At 34.6% G+C, this 12,559-nt stretch overlaps 1 protein-coding gene across 1 annotated transcript in view; it reads right to left on the bottom strand.

The window, feature by feature from the left end:
• Window positions 1-12,256, bottom strand: part of LOC131034767 (disease resistance protein RPV1) — a 73,086-nt gene extending 60,830 nt beyond the window's left edge. Inside the window, exons 1-3 of the mRNA XM_059221675.1 lie at window positions 11,562-12,256; window positions 10,487-11,474; window positions 10,225-10,383 (exon numbers count right to left, since the gene is read on the bottom strand). Coding sequence (XP_059077658.1) covers window positions 10,225-10,383; window positions 10,487-11,474; window positions 11,562-12,031 — 1,617 coding nt within the window. The 5' untranslated portion in view covers window positions 12,032-12,256. The remainder of the gene's footprint in view (window positions 1-10,224; window positions 10,384-10,486; window positions 11,475-11,561) is intronic.
• Window positions 12,257-12,559: the final 303 nt, after the last annotated feature.

Raw genomic sequence — 12,559 nt, 5'->3', positions numbered from 1 at the left:
TGTTTTTAGCTTTTTGAGAAGTGTCAGTGAAGGTTTTCACAAAGGAGAATTTTTCATTCGAGGGCTTTCTCTGTAAGGTTTTCCTTGACCCAATCTTAGGGGGAGGAGTCTATTCCTCTTCCCAATCAATGTCACATTCACCCTTGTCAGGTCAGACATGCTAATATTAGTATTATAACCTTTTGAGGCTGAAGGCGAAATGGGGTTAGATGGGGCCGACATATTAACAAAATGCAAATGTTTCAGAGAGCAAAACATGCAGTAAGGAAATGAAATTCTTACCTTTTGTCAAAAATGATTGAGGAGGACAAAGTGGTAGCCATAGACTTTGGTAAATATATCATCCAGCGTGATATATTCCATGATAACTCTGAGCACCTCCCTCTAAAGCATCTTAACCTTCCCAGTATCAAAATAACTATTAGAGATTTTTACCAGCGCCTCCCTTTACTCATTAGTTTTGGAAAATTCGATGACCGCTTCATCCAAGAACTTTCTATCACGAAATAACTTCATCCCCTCTATGGAGAGCCCAGCAATTTCCCTAAAGAGAGTATCATAAATCTTAACCTTTCTTCCAAAAAGAACAATCCCTTCCTCCTTCCTATAATCAATGTTACCTACACAATTACTATCTATTCTGTATCTTATGAATTAGAACTCATTTAATTTTTAGTATGAAATTCTAGAATTATTTATTTCACTCACATATCTACAAAAATAATCTTACTTGTTAATGAGATTTTTTTGAAGACTCCGTGAACTTTGAAATAGGCTTACATTATATGTATAATGATTGGCCATGTAGTTTTCAAGTACATTAGAATTGTAATGAGTTATTTATATAATGTTGGATTAGTATTCAATCCATTGTCATCCTTGCTTATCTTCAAGCCTATTACAATTAGTGTTGATCTAGGTTTACTATTTCTATATTGAATCTTTTAAAAATACTTTGTCATATTTATATTAAGAAATGAATCTAATTTATAGATTGATTCGCATGGATGCAAAAATATTTAAAGAGATTCAAATTCGTCATCTCAAATTCCTTCTTCATGGATCCTTTCAACAAATGAATTAATAAACTGCCATGCTTTTAGAACTTCCTTGAGTTGATAGAGAAATTTTTGAGTTTATAGGCCTTGTCTTTGTAGTCTAAGACATCATAGCATGGTGGCTACTCCATAAATATTTCATCTTCAATGAAATATTTTGAAATTCTTTATTTTACATATTTTTTATATAATCACTTGTAATGAGTTGTTATTGTCAATATTGTTCTTATTGTATCCAAGCAAATTGCTAAAGGATTTTTTTCATTATAGTCAACTCAAAATTATTTTGAAACCATTGCTACTAGATTTGATTTATGCTTATGTACATCTCCTTGTACCTTAAACTTGGTCCTCAAAGACCCACTACCCCTATCACATATTTTTATTCTAGAAAGTCCACTAAATTTCCCAAGTATGATTATTTAATGTAAAATCAATCTGTTCTTCCATGGCTTGAGCCTTATTTTCATCATTAATGGTTTCTTAAAAAAGAATTACATGTCAAAATTACTATTTTTTTAATTTTCTTATACTTATCAATGTTGGATTTGATGTATCATTTGAAGTAGATCTTAAAGAATATAAATTTGATGGTCATGCAACAAGAATGCATATTGGAAGTGGTGTAATATTAGTTATACATTATGATAATTCTATTCTTAAATTGATAGATTTCTTGTCTAAATGCTTGAGTATATCCTTTTATTTGTGGTTCTTAATTATATAGAGTTCTTAAATCCATTGTTGAATCATATTTGAACTGCTATGTAGTTATGTTTGGTGATTCGAGAGATGTATACCAATGCTTGTAAGGGGTTATCTATTGATTTCATGTTTGATTTAAGAGTTAAGGTTGATCTTTGAAAGATTTTTGTGTTTTTATAACCAAAAATTTTATTTCTCTCTAAATTCAATTTCTTCTTTTTATTTTACTAGATCAAAAAAGAAACTTAGGTATGTTTGATTTGTTTTTAAACAAACCCTAGGCTAATTTTATCGTTGCAAACCTTATATTTATAATATTAGTTTAATTATTTTAAACAAATGATAACTGTTTGTGTATTTATATGTTATTGCAAAAACCTTAATATTTTTAAATAATTTTATCATGAAGTCCAAAATCCTAGTTAGAAGGGACCCATGTTGAAAAGATATTGAACTATTCCCTAGGCAAAAGAAAGGAGAGGTGAATTGTTCTTATTTCAAAATGACTTATCATGTTTCAGGAATTACAAGATTGAAATACCATCTTGCACAAATATCAGCCCATGATGTTGTGTCATGCTCACAAGTGCCTGCTAAGATTATTCATGAGGTGTAAGTACAAATATAAATATTTGAGCTACAAAAACAAGTGAAAAAGAGGCAAAAAGAGGAGATGGTGGGCATTGGTTGTAGTGGAGAGTCTTCTTCCATGCTTTCATTTTGTTCTTCTTAGGGTGTTAGGCCAGGTACTAGTAGTGCTAATTTTGGTATTGTTAAAGTTGTTGGTGTTGGTGCTAGTGCTAGTGCTAATGTGAATGGTAATGGCAGTGTTAGCCTTGGACCTAAAGTTCCTAAATCTAGGATAGATTCATATCTTTTACAACACACTACTCCAGGTTCGCAACTATAGATTGAGAGCATAGGTTTGAACAAAGGACATACACAACGCAAATAGACATGTAATTGGACACTTCTAATACGATTGCACCATTTCATTTTGTGTAGTAAGGTAATTCTTTTATGTTTGATTGTTTTAAATTTTATAGCTTGATTCTTTGTTTCTTGAATTCTTATATTTAGAGGAGTGTCAAATTCAAATTTAAACTCTCTATTTTACAATACCTCATTGGTTTAATTCATTTGTGACATGTATTAGGTCTACTTATTCATAGAATAGGGTTGATGCCATTATTGTATGTGGGGCAAAATTCAAAAACTTGAATATATGACCCATTTTTGACACAAAAGGTGGTTGATGTAAATGCCACAATAGAGGAGCAACAGTTGATATGGACGAAGGGTTGTACCATCATGACCGATGGTTGGATTTATTGAAGAAATAAGACATTATTAAATTTTCTTGTTTCCGCTTCAAGTATATATATCTCTTGTAATGCATTGATTTAGTGATTAATATTTTAATTTGTGTTATTGAATCAATGATTTTATCTTTTTCAAGGGGCACCATATTCATCAAATTAGTTGATGCTCCAAGACATGCCAAACATGCCACATTCTTTTGTGAAGCTCTGTAGGAATGCCTAGTTGAGGTAGGTGGGGAGAATGTGGTGATAATGCAACAAATTATATTGTTATAGGTGGACTGTTGATGAGGAGAGACCTATCATTATTTTGGACTCTATATGCTTCCCACTACCTTGACCTCATATTGGAGGATTTGTCTAAGCTTTCATGGATCAAAACTTGTGCACAGTTGACAAGAAAAAAATTTCAATTCATATATAATCACAAATGCATCCTCAACCTAATGAAGCAATAGATGGGGTACAAAGAGTTTTCTTGTCCTAGTGTAACTTGATTTGCAACAAATTCCATCACATTATAATCCTTGCTTTGATCAAAGGGATCTTTGAGGTACATGTTTGTTGGTGAGGAGTGGACTTTCCCATCCTATATTAAGATCACTGCAGGTGTGGTTGTGGCAAATTGCATGTTTAATGAGCCGGGTTTTTGAGTACTTGCTATAGAGATTGTAAAGGTAAAATAAAATCTAATTCTACATTACGTTTAAATTTTTATGCACATTTTTTAATTACTTATTTTGTTCACGCTTATGTTAATGTTTCACAATAATTGCAATTCACTAAGCCTTTGGTCGTTCTCCTATGAGTTGTTGATGAGGAGAAGACTATAATGGGATACCTATATGAGGGCATGGATAGGGCTAAGGAGACCATTAGATCCATCTATGCAAGAGTTGAAGGTAAGTATCATCCCATTTCAGAGATTATTGATAGGCGATAGCACCTCTAACTTCACAAGCCCCTACATGCAATTGCTTGTTACTCGAATTCAACATTCCAAATACCGCTTTGATTTCAAGGTGGATGAGGAGGTTTTGAATGGGCTTTACTCAATGATAAAGCATATGTTACTTAATGTTACAATATAGATAGACCATGATATTGAGACCTTTAGACTTGCACAGGGAGACCTCTTTTCTTGTGACATGCAAAGATAATCGAATGACATTGCAACTAGGTAAATATATATTAAGGGTACAATTTAAGTTTTAAAAAGTAAAAAAAAAAATCTTTTTTTTTTATAATATTTAATTAAATGAAATTTAAAATTGGATAATGATATTGGATCTTTTATTTTTCTCATCCTAGATAGATGGTGGGAAATGTTTGATGCGCGGTTACTAAATATTCAGAGAATCGCAATTTTCATATTAAAGCAACCATGCAATGCTTTGGGTTGTGAGCACAATTGGAGTATGTTTCAACACATGTACTCCAAGAAAAGCAATCAACTATCCATCAAGAGGTCGAATGATCTAGTCTATGTTCATTACAACATTTGTCTTCGCCATAGGCAGATTTTGAGCACTGACTCCACCCCATCATGATAAAGGAGGTTAATCCATAATTTGAGTGGATCACTAAGGCTAAGGATCCTATCTTTAGTGATGAGGAGCTTGATTGGGTTGACCAAGCGAATAGAGAGGCTAAGATCATAGCCATGATAGAGGAGGAGGATAGAGCATAAGCAAACACAAATGATGTTGATTTGGGTGGCACATAGACGAAATTAGAGATTATGGTTGCAACATTATCCAAGATTTGCTTTAGATGCCTTCGTAGAAACGATGCAAGGTCCTTTGAGTCATTAGACTTCTAGTTTTTCTTTTGATGTTTGTTTGGAACTTTGGATGCCATGGATTTCATATTCCATGAGTTTTATATAATTTGATAGTATTTATAATTTTATATATCTAAATATATTATTTCTTGAAACTATATTTTGCTTTTATAGTTATGTGATCTATGTATAATTGTATGCTTCATCAAATTAACTTCTATTTGATGATGTTATTATGTCTTTACTAAAAGATGGATGAAACAAATTTTAACATGAAAGTCGCATCTGGTACTCAAATTGAAGTTTGTTTGTTACTATGTGGCCTTGCGGGCATCAAGGAATAGCAGAATCTGATACCTAAGGGTTAGGATTAGAATAACGTAGTTTAATGAATTACTAGTAATGGCTCATTTAATTGTATATTATGGCGAGCTTAAATGGTTGCTACTTGTTGATTGATGAATGTGGCAACAGAAATCGAGAATACTGTTCCAGGCAACGGGATTATTGAAAAGATTAAAACGCCGCAGATGCATTGGAACCTTCAATACGGCTGTAGGACAAAAAAAAAAAAAAAACAGGGGATTTCACAAAATAAATTTCGTTTTACTTTGATTAAAATTACATTGATATAAGTTAGAGATGTGCGCTACAGTCGAATAGTGGATTATTTTTCTCAAGCATTATCTTTAATTATCAGATGAGATAACTATAACCAAATAGAACTACAATCAGAATGACAGTAAAAAATAGGACAGATGTTGAATTGTTTTTGTCTTAAGTATTAATTTTTCTCTACAAGAACACCTATATATAGACAAAGGACGGGCAGAAGAAGCAATCTCTCGAAAAAAATACTTTTCAAATTCGCCTTTGACCACGTTATCAAATTTTATACTAGAGGGTATTTGAAGGTCTTCCGAGAGTAGCAAACAGGGGACTTGAAAATGAGTTGGATGCCCGAGAGAACTTCTAAGCGCGGAAGAATTTTTCTGTGTGCTCTGATCACCAGCCTAAAAATCATGTTAATTGGTAGCTGTACAAAAATCAAAAGCATGTCAGATAATATTGAAAATCTTTCTATACATGTGGACCGATGGGGTTATTTTGTAGGGAAATCCTTCTTAAATCTCATGAACTGGCAATGATAAGGAGAAGATTTCAGGTTCATACTGGCAGAAAAGAATCAGTGGGGAATCTTAAAGATAACTCAACCACATGTAGATTTTGCAAATTGTGTGAGTAACTAGAGTTTGACAGATTCCGATCCACCGAATGAGAATTACACAACGATAAACAGGATATTAGGGTTCAACGATATTGGCAAAACGGATGGAATGCGGAGAAACTGCAGAATCGGTGGAATCGGTGCTGCAGGTCCCAAATGAAAAAGATTCAAAGAAATGAAACGGATTAGTCAGTGTATCCTTAGGACAAGAACTTGGTCTCAAATGTCATGGAAGCTCAAAATAAGGGAAGATATCTTTTACAAAGAATTTCTGGAGTGTTGGAGATAGTAATCCCAACTACCCCAACCATGCAATCAGCTCCGTATCATCCAGTCTGCAAACATATCTACCTGCATTAAAGACAAGCAACTAAAGAAGATTTTGGACAGAATTTTTACTGATACGAATGAACTTTCATCCGCTCCTCTAGCCCGTCCTCTTGTCAAATTAGAATCATATCTCATCAAGCATTGAAGGTAGTGATACCTTGTTAGATTCAGTTGAATAACTCCAACCTGTCCAACATCACATCAGCATGCTTCTCACGTTTTGTACGTTTTTTTCTTCAGCAGATGTTATAGTTTGATATATATTGCAAAGGTCTATTTTTGAATGAATGAATGCTTCCAGTTGCAGAGCTGTTAGGGAAAGAATTCACTAGTTCAGTAGTTGAGCGGGTTCTAATTCTTGTGATAGAAGTTGTTAGAAGTTGTTGATTTAATACTCAATACTTGCTGATTTAATGTCCAACCTTTGTATAACATTGCAACCAATAGTTGTATGAAATATACCATTTATTGTGAAAAGTAAACAATCATGTGATGCCACATCAGCTGCACAAGTATTGGGGCTCTTTTGCACACCTATTGGTCTCACTTTTTTTTTGGGCTGTTTTGGACACATTGGCAAAAAGCATGCTGATGTGGTATCATATTTGATGATGTGGCCCTGAAACTTTAGTTATAAGCAGGGGACTTGTCAAGTAAGCTGCTGTAAAAAAATCGAAGTGATTTGAAATTTTCACATAAGATTTTGAGAAGCGTGAAGTTAGGGTGCACAACTACTGGGTCCTTTCCCCTAGAATTTGAGTCTATCTGGTAATCAAAGTATGGATATGTAAGGGGATGTAAGAACAGAAAAATATAATGGTATCTTTGAAGAAGCTGAAGTTAAAATAGTCAATGTAATTTTTGAAACTGTCGAATGAAAGTTTGTCTTCCGTTACGCACTGTTTTGCTTTGATCTGGTTTTACTCTGTTCTTCAGTTCCCTATTTCTAACAGTGGTATTAGAGCTAATAGTGGATGATCCAGAAAAGCCAATGTTAACCTATGAATTAAAAAACCAGAAGAATTTGGAGAAATATTTCTACCCAGCCACTAGTGTTTATAGTTGTATCTAGAGCCAAATGGTCATTGTTTTATTTGGAGATTGCTGTATGTATTTGAATTGGAAGTCATCGTAGAACTGTTGAGTAGAAATGTTGTAAGAGCCATGTGACCGTAGAAATTAAAAGTTTGTTCAAAGATTGCAGCCATTGTGTGAGCAAAGAAAGTGTTGCAGAGATATGTAAGCCACTGCGAAAGCACATTAGTGCAACATCTGTTAAGGTTGATAACAGTTTTTGTCTATGTTGAAGTCACAGCTAAAAGGAGACTGCAGAAACCCTGAAGGCTGAAGATCACCGCGGGAGGAAAATGCTGTTGTTTTACTTGTCACCCAAAAACAAAAGGAGATCAGAATGTTTGTCTTAAGAAAAAAATTACCACAGCTAATAGAAGATCCTGTCCAAGTGTGATTGTAGAAATCAAAGGTTTGAGTTGCAGATTTAGAAGAGAAAAGAGTTTGCTAATTTTTCAAAAGCCGGCCAACTGGTGAAAATCGTTTGTTGTAAACAAAGCTCTTAGTGAACAGAAATATCCCAAGAATAGTTGTAGCAAAAGGGCTTCCAAAGTTGAAGTCACGCTCAGAATCACAGATTTGTAGAGTTAAAAGAACTGCAGTTTCAAAAGAAGTTATTCAAAAAATAAGTTTTTTAACAAGGTAATGGGAAAAGCAGTTAGAGTAAAGAAAGAGAAAACAAATGATTTGGAAGAAGAATTAAAGGAATGTAAGAAGAAAATTTCAGAAATGACATTTCTTGTCAAAGAAAAACAAATGGAAAAATGTAATTTGTTAGATGAAAATTATTATCTTGAAAAAGAATTGAATGAAGTTAAAAATAAAAATGAGAAATTAGAAGAGAAATTAAAGTTATTTGATAATGTCAAAAGGAAGTTTGGTGATTTGGAAGAAGTGTTAAAAAGGTTAGAAGAAGACAGTTTACAGAAAAAAAGAAATTTTAAATCTAAAACAAGAGAATGAATGTTTGAAGTTAAAACTATTAGTTAGTGATTATTCATGTGACACAAAGATTTGTGTTCATTATTTAGTAAAGGTGATTTGGCTCAAACTATTTGTGATAAAGAATGCAAGAAAGAAGATGACAACGTGTTTGCAAATTATGTTAATTATGATATTGATAACAAAGGATGGTTTGAAAAGAATGTTGGTTTCAAAATCATGAAGAAAATAGGTTATGAAGGTAAAGGATTGAGAAAGTATGGACAAGGAATCAAAGAGCCCATTCAGCCAATAAAGAGGCCAAAATATGAAGGGCTTGGATATAGAGGCCAAAATATGAAGGGCTTGGATATAGCAAAGGTGAAAAAGATGTTCAACATGATATATGTTTAAACAAATCACTCCATAGAAAGAAAGAAATCTTTTGTTCTCATTACAAGAGTTGAAGGTCACATTAAAAAAATGTGTTGGGATTTGCATCCATGTAAAATTTGTAGTTTAAGAAATCATTCTAAAAAAATGTGTTGGAAGAAAGAATAGAAAAGGGAATCTATAACAGGGTGCATTAAAATGGATTGTGGATGGGCCTATGGACTTAGTTGGCAAAAGCTCGCAAGTATGTTCAAAAAGTTGTACAAATCTTCATATGTGAAGAATGTTAGCAGTCACAAAAAGTTTGAATGTTTAGATGGAATGAAAAATGTTTTCGGTTAAAAGAAATCATTGTGTAGCAAGATAACTACAGATTGTATAATGTTTTGAAGATTTGAAAACAAAGATTTGAGAGACTGTCACAACAGTTGGACAAAGCAAATACAAAGGCATCATAAAAGATCAACAGATCTAGAGATGTTGTGGAGATATTAACGGAAGAAGAAAAGGATTTGAAAATCTGAATATTTGGTTATCAACAATAGAAATGAGACAAAAGAAGACGACAGTCAAGAATAAAGGAATAGAGAATTCAACAACATTCATGGTAGTTGTGATTAAGGAAGAGTGTTGGAGATAGTAATCCCAACTACCCAACCATGCAATCAGCTCCGTATCATCCAGTCTGCAAGCATATCTATCTACATTAAAGACAAGCAACAAAGAAGATCCGTATCATCCAGTCTGCAAGCATATCTATCTACATTAAAGACAAGCAACAAAGAAGATTTTGGACAGAATTTTTATTGATACGAATTAGCTTTTATCCACTCCTCTAGCCCGTCCTCTTGTCAAATTAGAAATCATATCTCATCGAGCATTGAAGGTAGTGATACCTTGTTAGATTCAGTTGAATTACTCCAACTTGTCCAGCATCACATCAGCATGCTTCTCACGTTTTGTGGGAAATGTAAAATATAATATTTTATGTATGTTCTTTTCTTCAGCAGATGTTATAGTTTGACATATATTGCACAAGTCTATTTTTGTATGAATCCTTCCAATTGCAGAGCTGTTAGAATTTGAGCCTGTATCTGGTAGTCAATGTATGGATCTGTAAGGGGATGTAAGAAAAATTGTCAATGTAATTTTTGAAACTGTTGAATGAAAGTTTCTCTTTCGTTAATCACTGTTTTGCTTTGTTCTGTTTTTACTCTGTTCTTCAGTCCCCTGTTTCTAACATGGAGAGGTTTGCTTACAAGATGGAGATTGCTGAAACATTAATAATAGTTAGCAGGAGATTGCAAATAATTGTTTTTAGGAAAATTAGGCTTCTGTTTATATTTTATAAGCCTTTCTATGTTTAATGGCAAAACTATAACGAGAACTCTTGAAAAAATCGAGATCAAGTACCCGTGTGGAGATCAATTTATCGTGTGAGCAACAAAGGCGAAGGGGTAACTCCTGTCTTCCTATTTGTCTTGCCAAGTCCCTCACTAAATCGTGCATTCTTATTTTGAATCTCCCTTTCGCTCTTCTCCAAACATCTATGCTCCAATTCTCGCTTTCACCCTGAGAGTAACTTCATTAGCTACATTATGGTGATAAAAAGTTCTAAGTACTTATAATCATGATAATGATCTACGCATATTTAAGGGTTGCAGGTAATTTTTACCTGTAGTGCTCTTCGACGAATTATATCTCCAAATTCAAACTCCAGGAGGCATTTATGACGGAGCCTCTGAAGGCATTGAAAGCCGTTATCATTCAATCCATCCAAAATCCTCTCCACCAGATCTGTGTCTTCCCCCATTAAGAAATGGGCAATGTCTAGAAAGGACTCTTTCTCTCTCATAGAAAGAGATTCATAGCTATGCTTTACTATCCCCTTTAAGATGTCCTCCGGCATTTGTTTACTGAGGCTTTCCAATCGCTGCTTCCACTTTCTTGGATCACGTTCATTGTGGAGCTGCCCCGCTAAAACTTTCAAAGCCAAAGGAAAACCGCCACACATTCGAATCAACTCTTCTACCATATCTTGCAATTTGTCCAAAGGTTTGATATGGCCGAAGGCGTGCCAATTGAATAGCTCTTGGGCATGTTTTGTATCTAATAATTTGACATTGTAGATTTCTATTTGAGAACTGTCAAGCAAAGATTGGTCTCTACATGCCACCAAAATCAGACTGCCATTTCCCACAACATCCTTTACAAATAACAAATTCTCTATTTGATTTGTACTATCTATATCATCAAAAACTATGAAAACGCCTGTCAACCCTCGCAGACGATCTTGAAGGAAGGTCCTACCTCTACGCGTATCCTCAATACGCAAATTCTGATCACGCAGCAGATCTCTAAGCAGAGTTTGCTGCAGAGAGGGTAAATCTCTTTTACTCACGTCTGGTAAGAAAGAACATCTCTTGAATCGGGAACACATGGAGTTGTAGAGATAAGTAGCCAGAGTTGACTTCCCCGATCCGCCAGGCCCCAAAATCCCCACAACGTGGATGCCTTTTATTTCACTTGGACTGAAAACCTCCTTTTCGAAATGCTCTGCTGCTTCACGGAGTCCCACAGGGTACTCACACACATGCAGTTTTTCCCTTCCCACCTTTTGTAATACAATTTCTACGATTTCTTTCAGACGCTTTCCATGGTCACTGAAACAATTTTAGATCTTGTCATAAACCAGAAGCATATGTAAAGAACTTTACATTAACATATTTTCAGGTGATGTAAATACTTACTCTTTCTCCGTCCTGAATACTACGCCAGAAATAGTAGAGACTTTTTTTAGGGCGTTTATCCAGCTTTCAACTCGATCATCGGTATATCTTTGTTTCTTTCTATGCTCCTCAAAGGCTGTGGCATATGCTCCATTCTCAACATGGCGAAGTTCAGAAGGTTCGATGTCATAGAAGATGGGGATAATCTTAGCAGAAGTATAATCAGAACCAAGCATCCACAACAGCTCATCCAAGCACCAAGGGGATTGTGCATATGCTTTGGAGAAAATAGCAATGTGAACAACGGCACTACGAATGGCAGATCGGAATGCAGGGGTTAAAGAATCGCCCACTTGCAATTCTTCTTCATCGAGAAACACCCTCAATCCATGCGTATCGAGAGCGTGAAAGATGAGACTGGCAAGCGTTTTCTTGACGTCAGGTCCTCTGTGATTAATAAAAACATGATAAGGTGGAAACACTTGTTCCATAAGGAGATCACTCACACAGAGTAATGCAAAAATTACAAATTTGCAAAAGGATAAACACAGAACAAGAAAACCAAGGACATTAATGTCGTCGAGGAACCGTGACACGGAGAAGCGGCGTTCTATGAGAATTAACTGGAACTTAGGTGCACACCGAAATTTGGCGGTGTGAAGGATTTAGTTGTAAAAACGACTTGTGGAAGGTAGTCAAGGAACGTGGAGTGCTGTTGGAGAAAAACAGGGGATACATTTGTCGCGAAATAAGACTTACTTTTTAAGGATGTGTTGTCGTCCACAATAAACAATTCTCCACCACTTACAACTTGAAAATGATTGGAGAAAAGAAAAGGATATGATATACTTAATATAAAGATTCAAGTTGAAGAAGGCAAGAAGATTATTAATTTTTAGAGATCAAGCTTCATGATAAATCTGTTTAATGCACCAAGCTTGACCAAGAAATTCTTGCCTTGAGAAAATAATTGAAGGATCCAAACAATAGAAAGAAAAAGATCTAAAAAGATCTAAAAC

This window comes from Cryptomeria japonica, chromosome 5 (genome assembly GCF_030272615.1).
Source record: "Cryptomeria japonica chromosome 5, Sugi_1.0, whole genome shotgun sequence".
Taxonomy (NCBI): Eukaryota; Viridiplantae; Streptophyta; class Pinopsida; order Cupressales; family Cupressaceae; genus Cryptomeria; species Cryptomeria japonica.
The sequence above is the reverse complement of the archived record's forward strand: the minus strand, read 5'-3'. Positions and strand labels throughout refer to the sequence as shown.